This window comes from Poecilia latipinna, unplaced genomic scaffold, assembly GCF_001443285.1.
Source record: "Poecilia latipinna isolate Pla-1442-1.1 unplaced genomic scaffold, P_latipinna-1.0 Scaffold8, whole genome shotgun sequence".
Lineage (NCBI taxonomy): Eukaryota > Metazoa > Chordata > Actinopteri > Cyprinodontiformes > Poeciliidae > Poecilia > Poecilia latipinna.
In genome coordinates this window covers 477,113-486,118 of record NW_015112624.1, presented here as the reverse complement: position 1 = coordinate 486,118, position 9,006 = coordinate 477,113, and the positions used below count along the sequence as shown (strand labels likewise).

The 9,006-nt window shown below is 40.4% G+C and overlaps 1 protein-coding gene across 1 annotated transcript; it reads left to right on the top strand.

Annotated features, from left to right (window-relative positions):
* Positions 1 to 1,134: 1,134 nt before the first annotated feature.
* Positions 1,135 to 8,960, top strand: mlec (malectin). The gene is made up of 6 exons (XM_015028044.1): positions 1,135 to 1,417; positions 1,857 to 2,091; positions 4,678 to 4,856; positions 4,974 to 5,150; positions 7,338 to 7,395; positions 7,616 to 8,960. Exons 2-6 carry the CDS (start codon positions 1,890 to 1,892, stop codon positions 7,858 to 7,860), a joined length of 861 nt encoding a protein of 286 aa, XP_014883530.1. The 5' UTR covers positions 1,135 to 1,417; positions 1,857 to 1,889; the 3' UTR covers positions 7,861 to 8,960.
* The last annotated feature ends 46 nt before the right edge of the window (positions 8,961 to 9,006 follow it).

The window sequence follows — 9,006 nt, the reverse complement described above, 5'->3', positions numbered from 1 at the left end:
CAGCAGCGCTGCAGTTATATCATTTCTTAGGTCTCCAGATGAAACCTTTTGATTTTATAACTCTGCTGTGTTCAAGGGAGAGTTCTCATTCATTCTGAGTGAGGATAATTTATAGATGAGTGAGAAAACAAAAGATTTCCGGTATCTCATGAAGAGCTATAGAAGGACAGACTGCAAATTTTTTTACGCATGACGTTATTAAGGACTATAAAAGTTTGACTGAAAGCCATTCAGGCTGGCTTTCAGTCAAGTTTTCCCTAATATTCAGTCGTTGTTTACTTAGATTTTATTTCTATTTATCTTTTACACCATTTGATTGTATTCTTCTTTAATATTTTTATATTCCACTACTATTGTTGTGATTTTAAATCTCAATCTGCTTCTACTTTTTATGACATATGTTTCATAATTTTCGTGTGTACATATGTCTTCCTCTATTTTCTCAAAACACCAGGAAGTTTCTGGGACATTTTTTCTCTTTTTTTTTTTTTTTTTTTCATTTTACCCACTTTGTCGTGTGTTTCTAGCCTGTTCAAAACACTGAGTTACACTCATTTGTGTTAAACGTATAATAATAATTATTAATAATAATTCAAGGACTCGTTTCTGGTTTAAAAATATTTGCTGTTGCCACAGTAACTACTCTCATTCATGTCTTTCTGATTAAGTCTCAAAGGTACAAGAAGCGCGCTGCGTTGGACTCTCCTGATTGGACAACACTTGGACCATACCATATTGGAAAACAAAGGAGGGGGCGTGACATTAGGAGCGTCACTTGTGTTATTTACCTTCAGATTTATTTTTATTTTTGCAGAATATAGAAAGTGATATTTACAACTTGAATTGACAGAGAATAGTAATTAATTCAAATATAAATTTAAGTAGAAAGTGATGGCAGCACATGAACACTGTAGATATTCATCTTTAGCGAGGTTTCAGATTAGTGTAACACTGATTTCATTATTATTATTATTATTATTATTATTATTATTATTATTATTATTATTATTATTTATTATTATTTTTATTATTTATATATTTATTGTTCTAACTAGTCACACTCACCCATGTATATGATATATAAATCGTATTTGTTGAATCAGGAAGCTTTAACAGGAAGCTGTGATTCGGCACAGTGCCTGTCACTCACCGCTAATGGGAAACCTCAGGTTAGGTAGCGCCGCTGTTCCGCCTCCTTCAAACTGGCAAGCCGCTGTAGTTAGCAGCAGCACGGCGAATGTTACTTTGAATATCCACTCATTGAATGAAAGTCAGGGGCAGGCTGTGGCCAGTTGCTGCAAACACGCCAAGGTTTTCTTACAGGGTGGCTTGTGGACGATTGGCGACACTGTGCGAGCATTAGTGCGACTGGTACACCCCGACAGAAAGAGGTTAAAGGCGGTTGTGGAAGGGAAAGGTAAGGGACATTTGCATTTACGTTAGCCAGAGAGGCTTTCATTCACCAAGAATTTCTGGTTAGACAGGTAGGTTAGCTACACTGTCAAGCTAACTAATCAATGTTACTCGCTGATTAAGTATGTTTTTTTTTTTTGCTCATTAATTACGAGCTGACGCGTCGCATACGTGTCCAGGTTAAGTTGGAGCACTTCTCCGTACTGTATGTGTATAACTGTCATTTCCCGCATCACTGCTACTCAGTACTGTTAATATTAGCATAGTGGCTAACTTACGGATATCATGTTCCATGTCACTAAGACACGCTGGCTAGCTGCTTTCGCTGGCTAACCTTGCGTGCTTTTAATGTTCCTTGCTGGAAGAGCTTCCCTTCATTCGGTGCGGAAGCAGTTTGGGCTTCGTTCGGAAAGAAACCGACCCCGGCTGTCTCTGTGACCCAGGAGCAGGGGGAAGACTGCGCGGCGTGTGAAGCAATGCAGCGGGTCACGGCGCAACTCGTCGCCGGGCTGCTGGCAGCGATGCTGTCTCTGCTGTCCGAGCAGTGCTGGGCAGACGGCGGGGGCCCCAGCCTCGCAGAGCGGGTTATCTGGGCTGTGAACGCCGGGGGAGACTCGCATGTGGATGTGCACGGTATTCATTTCAAGAAGGACCCTTTGGAAGGGAAAATTGGCAAAGGTGAGTCTGCTTGATAGAAAACGGTTGTTGTTTTTATTATTATTATTTTAATTCTCTGCAAATGAGCGCTTTTTGGGATTTATTTATCAGGTCGTTGGTGATTAATAGAACATTGCTAAAATGAAGGAGCTTTTTTGAGTCGCTTATGTTCTAAGCAGAAATATCCTCTGCATGGTGTGGCTTCCGCAAGAAGCTACAAACTAATGAAGAGTCAGCATAGAGCGCTGCAGCCCCGCCCCTCTCAACATGGAGAGGAAGCAGGTGATAATATGTCCAATTAGACGGTGGGAAATATACTGTCAGGGCCAGATTTACAAACATGAGGGGCCCTGGGCTGGAGCAAGTTTGGTTCCCTTCCCACTAAACTTTCTCTGTTGTTTTCAGGCTTTCTGAAGGTGAAGTTAGTTCTTTCCTTATTTTGAAATCCATATTTGGGAGCATTTTGTCCTTTCTCAGGAATCAGGCTAGTTTCCTGGGAACTATTACTTCACCCCTGTGTTTCCACAAGGGCACGAACAAATGAGCAGCGTAGGAATTTACCTTGATGGCAGCTTACCAGGAACTTTTGAATGGAGTTTTTCAGAGAAAGAGAGCCAACAATTTCAAACTGGTTTCATTTGTTTCAGTACTAGTCACATCAATTCAAATAAGTCTATAGCTCATATTGTTTCTTGGCATAAACTGTAGTAGATTTGAAATCGTTGACATAGAAGCTTGCAATTGGAAAAGTAAGACATTATTCCCCCTCTAATTGGAATTTTTACTGGAAAAGTCAGAGCTTGGTGAACAACCCTGAGATTATCTAATATGGCTACAGAATCAAAAAAAGTTGCCAAATTAGTGATTTATTAGCAGTTGTGATGTATTTTTAAATCCCATTAAACCAATGGCGCACACAGTGCTGAAAAAAATCCACTTGTGAAAATGTTCTTAGTGTTGGGTCTCCTGTGTTTTGCTTATGTCACTAATAATAGTTGCACCAAGACAAATAACACTCTGTCCGACTTGCAACAGAGCACTCTCAACTCGGGTGTCATGTCTTTCCCAGCTCCAAGCACCGACTCTTGAGACTAATCAAATCCCTGGTTAATCCTGCAGTGAAAGTAATAGCTTAGGCTTAGGGAAGGGGGCTGCAGCCCTCAAGGCCTGCAGCCCTGCAGCCTTTAAAGTCGTAGTGACTTTGAACAAGTTTTAAAATGTAGTTGCTGTGACAGAAGTATAGACGGTAACTACGTTGCTTTTATTTTCACAACGGGAGAGTCTCTCCACCACACATTTAGCTGTCAAATGAGATATTGGTCAACACCTCTGCAGTGCGGGGAGTCACCAGTCCTTACACTGGGACGGTGACGGCTCTGTTCTGGACTCCACAGTAGAAGTGTTTATCTAATAACAGCCAGCCAGTCGAAATAAAATTTCCAAAGTGGGTAAAAAATTCCAGGCTTCATTGGTGAAAGAGAAATTCAGTCCTTTCTAAAAAGTGATGAACACCAGAATCAAAGATGAATGCGTGAAGAATGTCCTTAAAGTTTAAAGTCGTCACGTGCGACGTGGTGATGGTCGAGGGTTAGGTTGGTGTTTTGTAAGATCATTTTGTTATTGGGACAGAAATGGTCCAATGAAGATGGGTAAAACAGAGAGACATAAATGTGGTACACATGTCTCAGTTGTTGCAAAAAAACAATGTTTGACCCGACTGAAGATGAGCAAATAAAAATAAAAAACTGAACTAAGTAGTGGATTGTTGTTTTCAAGTACTTAATACAAAATAATCAGATCTGAAATGTTTAATCTGCATCTGAACGGTCAAGATTATATCCATAATTTTACTTTTTTCTTTATATACAAAAATCACAGAAGACAAAAATAATGGCTGTCAGAAACAAAAAGTCGCTCTATTCAGCTACCAAGTCAACAAGAACTAATTGTTATAATTAAAGTAACTTTTGGTTGTTATGGCACCAGCATCCCACAACATTCAAACACTAATCAACATCAACTCAAGTAAAAAGCGTACTTTGAGCGTTTTGAAGATTAATCATATTAATCTATTTTTCCGCGAACAGGTTGACCTTGTTGGTACTGATTGACAAACATTCACCTGCTAAACTCTTATAAAGCTGTTCTACATTCAGTCCTTTCAGGTGGAAAGGAGTAAATTTTAAGCTTCAGTTTGTTCAGTTTAGATTTGTTTTTTTAGCAGAATTGAGAACAGAGGTAGTGGCATCTAAAAATCTTAATACAGGAATCTTCCACATTTATTTTTAACTTCCATTTATTATAATGTATAAACCTAGACAATATGGGATCAGATAGACGCCTAACACTTCCCAACCTGGTCCAAACTTCACTCAGACGGTTATTTTCCGCCTGTAGTCCTCGCTGAGAGTCGAGCAGTTTATTTCTGACTGCCTCAAGAAGGGAACACAGAGTGATAACCTTGTTTCAGGCAGAATGAGATTATTCAGATGTGTTTTGGAAAAAGGGTCACTGGTTATGTAATTTGGACTCTTTGCTTGACATAAAACATTGTCCGGTTTTGGTATGCGAGAAATCCTGTGAGCCTGACTCTGTCCTCCTCTGTAGCATCTGATTATGGGGTGCGTCTGCCAATCCTACGCTCCAGTCCCGAGGACCAGATTCTCTACCAGACGGAGCGGTACAATGAAGACACTTTCGGGTATGATGTCCCCATTCGTGACGACGGAGACTATATACTAGTCATGAAATATGCAGAGGTTTACTTTGCACAGTCGCAGCAAAAGGTATGGCGGTTTGTTACTCAGACATGCTGACGTCACGTCGTTTGTGTGTTTGCTTGTTGGTGTGTTGAGGGGCTGGAGTTCATACATGTTGACTGATTTGACAATGTGTGTCCCCAGGTGTTTGATGTCCGTGTAAACGGCCACACAGTGGTTAAGGACCTGGACATCTTTGACCGAGTGGGCCACAGTACCGCTCACGATGAGATAGTACCGTTCTCTATTAAAAAAGGCAAGCTAAGCGTGCAAGGCGAGGTGTCCACCTTCAATGGCAAGCTCACGGTGGAGTTCGTAAAGGTGAGTGGAGGTTATGTGGGGAGACGGCGTATTTCTTTAATTTTTTATATCACGGTTGGTCAAACTTTGATTGATTTATTATGTATGATGGGGGGCATTTTACCGAGGGGAGCATCCACAAATCAGCCTCAATTCCCTGACTTTCTGTTTCTCATTCAATCAGTTTTAATTAATCAGTGTAGATGTGTCAATAAGTTTGAAAGGCTAATAAATATATTCATAAACACAAAAGCAAAGGATATTATATCTATAATTTCAATGTGTTTTAGTTAGTTTTATAAACACACGATATAGTTCCAGTTATATTTTCTGCTTTTCTTTGTCAGTTAACAATAATGTTTTCTCAAATGCAGTTTTCATTATCTTGTTAGTTTCTAGTTTACTGTAAAAGCCTCAGTCTGCATGCATGTGGTTCACAATAGTCACTCCACTGCTACCAACTTAGTCGGCCAAAATCAGAATCAGCAGGTCAGACTTTTTAAAGATCGGTGATTGGCCAGACAGCTGCAGCCGGTGCATCCCCGGTTTCAACTGTTTAATTGAATCTTTAGGTTTTTGTATCCTTTGACTTTTCATAAACGTGTCTGTGATAAAAGTTGTCCGTTGTATCAGATCTGTCGGAAACGTGCAGATTTTCTTCTGCATATCACAGCAGTTGTCACAGTCAGGCGTTCTGGGCAGCAATTTCTTAGTTTTACCTCTAACAAGTTATTCACTGAAATATGATTTCATGCTCTGATAAATGGTTGCACTATATAAGCGTTCAGACTCCAGAGTTTTTGCTAGATTATTTTGGGGTGTTTTTAATTTAGTTTTCATCAACTTTGTTTTCTAACAATCCTTAAATCAAAACAGAGAAAAGTACCCACGATTATTTTCACTGCAACAGGAACTTTTGCTTTCTGTTTCACTTCATTTTAGTGATTTTTAATTTTTTTTTTTTTTTTTTTTTTTTTTGCTGCATCCATTTCCTATAATTTCCTGATATTCACTTCTATTCACTTAGTTTGTTGCATATTTTTTTAATAAAACTGCAGCCTTAGTAATAGTTAACCCAAAATGTTTTAATTGTAAGCTGTAAACTTGGATTTGTGTCCTAAAGTGAAGTGAAAGATCTGATTCACCTCATGTTTACAGCAACTGGTACCATCAAAAACCCCAGACATAGATGGATTTTTTTTTTTTAAGAAACAAAAAATAAATTGCTTTGGTAAAAATCTGAATATACTCTGTTGATCCCCAAGGGGAAATTAAGAAGATACAAATAAAAAAAAGACTGGCACAGACTGTGAAGCACAGAGGTGGAGGAGTTATGATCTAGGCTTGTTCTGTAGTTACATGATTAAACTGTCTCAGTATTTTCTGAACAGGCGTGACCCGGTCAGTCTGAATGTTTGTCAGCGATCCCACCCATAACAGCAGATCTACAGCAGAATCAACACTCGGGGCGTTTCAGTCTTTCTTCATGCAGAGCATTTAGGCCATGTGTCTACCTGAACCAAAGACTGCAGAGTCTGAATTTTTATTCAGAATTAATCAAAAACAAGTTATATAATCATAAGTGTAATAATGAAGTGGGGCTGGCAGTGAGTCTGTATGTATCTCTGATGATGGTTACACATCAGATGTGTTGAGGTGCACAACTAGCTTTAAAACCCTGCAAATAAAATGACTCACCAGTTCTACATCACTGCATTAGCCCAGGCTGACTTTAAAATAGAAAATGCACAGCCAGCATTTGATTTAAGCTAACTTTGCTTCTTGCCATATAAATTATACACACCCCTGATTCACACTCTTTGATGCAGGGAGTTCAGGAGCTATTTACAGATTGGTGCATGCAGGGATTAAAAATAATAATAAAAACCAAAAGGTTGGCAAGCAAATGAATTTAGGCTGAAGTGGTAAAAGGTGACGTGTTCTAAAAAAAGTTTTTACAGCAGTTTTTACTTTTTTTTCCATCTTGGAGAATAATTGAACACACTTTCATTCCCTCCCTCTGAAACTAGGCACACTTACTGTTCTACTTCCAAATCTTAAAGCACCGCTCCGGGGAAACTCGGATTAGGTTATTAAGGCTGAGGGGGAAAAAAAAGAAACAAAACTGTTTTATAATTTCTATAATCTTGAACATTGTAGCATGATTCTCTAACCCTTTCATCTTTAAAACTCTGCTCTGTGATTCAGGGTTACTATGACAACCCCAAGGTCTGTGCGCTCTACGTCATGAAGGGGACTTTAGAAGGTGAGCCTCCTAAACACGTTTGGATCTGCGCGGCTCGTGTTCTGAGTCTGTGGCTTCGAAAAGTATTCATACCCCTCGAAAGTGTTTTGGGTGTTTAAACTGATGGATCGCTCATCGCGACTTTCTTAACGGCGGGTGTGAATACTTTCACAAGATGCCGTTTAGTTTGTTACATAAGTACAAACCTGCTTCATGCGCTTTTTAATCTGCTTTTTGCAAGATGTACCGAAGCTTCAGCCTCACCCCGGCCTGGAGAAGCACGAGGATGACGAGGAAGAGGAGGAGGAAAGCGAAGCAGGCGAGGAAGGTGGGAAGAAAAAGGTCCAGCCGGGCTCCAAGTACAGGGTCCAGTCGGGCCCCCGGACGCCGAACCCCTACGCAGCCGACAACAGCAGCCTAATGTTCCCCATCCTGGTGGCGTTCGGAGTCTTCATCCCCACACTGTTCTGCCTCTGCCGGCTGTGAGCTGAAACTAACCAAGGGAGGGGGGGCAGAGACGCCAGCAGGCAGAGCATGGAGAGAGAGAGAGGAGGGGGAATGATGGAGAGGAGGTCACCGTGACAACAGCAGCACAGGTACAAGCATCCACACAGGAGAGGGAGCCAAAGGCCGGAGGAAAATCATGACGGAGGACAGAAAAAAAAAAAAAAAAAAAAAAAAAAGACAAGTTATTGGAAAGCCACTGCCAGACGAAGCGAAGCGACGCTTTATTAGGAAAACGACAAAAAAGAGATGTGGGAAGTGTATTCTGCTCGCTTCTTCGAATGTGTTTCGCATCCACCTCTGCTGACACTTTTATTTTTTTTCTTTTTGAACAATCTTAGTCATTTCCATTTAAAAAAAAAAACTAAAAAAAAAAAAACAAAACAAGAAACCGGCTGGGCAGGATGTCCTGCCGTCATGCAAGAAGCCACAGCTCTGCAGCTCAGAGATGCTCAGGAGCGATTTGGGTCTGGGCCAGTTTTTGTACGGAGCGCATGCTCCCTCACTACTCCTGCTCAGCATCCGGTCAGACGCGTTCGGCTCAAATTGGAAACGGTGCTGCTTGGAAATTGGGTATCTAGAATAGAAAGTGTGAGTGAGATGGTTCGTGTGTGTGCGTGTGTGTGCGTGCGTGCGTGTGCGTGTGTGGTTTTTTTGTTTGTTCAGATCTAGCTGGCCTTCTGTCATCTACCTGCCATGCGTCGCTGAAAGACGGAGGGAGTTACGCTTGAACCAGCTCCGTAGCTGGCACTTTGTTTGCTGTCCTGGCCTCGACATCAACACATTTTATCGCGGTGCGTTAAAATGCATTAAAAACAAAACCGTCTTTGGAGTCGTTTTCACCAGACTCTGATTTGTAGTTGTTAGAAATACCCAACGCATTTTAAGTTGATTACCGCTCCGAACGTGGATCCGTCAGGAATTTGTCATTGTTCAGAGACAAAGTTTATGCTGTGAAATGCTGAAGTATCCATAAAGGTCATACAGGTGCAGCTCAATAAATTAGATGACCATAGAAAACATGTAGTTCAGAAATTTGGTTCTAAAAGTGAAACTCGTGTAGATTCTTTAAAAAAAAAAAAAAAATATATATATATATATATATATATATATATATATATATATATT

Coding starts and splice junctions, on each gene's coding strand:
- mlec (XM_015028044.1), top strand. CDS start 1,890: ATGCAGCGGGTCACGGCGCAACTCGTCGCCGGGCTGCTGGCAGCGATG. Junction 4,857..4,973: donor TTGCACAGTCGCAGCAAAAG/GTATGGCGGTTT, acceptor GTGTGTCCCCAG/GTGTTTGATGTCCGTGTAAA. Junction 7,396..7,615: donor CATGAAGGGGACTTTAGAAG/GTGAGCCTCCTA, acceptor GCTTTTTGCAAG/ATGTACCGAAGCTTCAGCCT.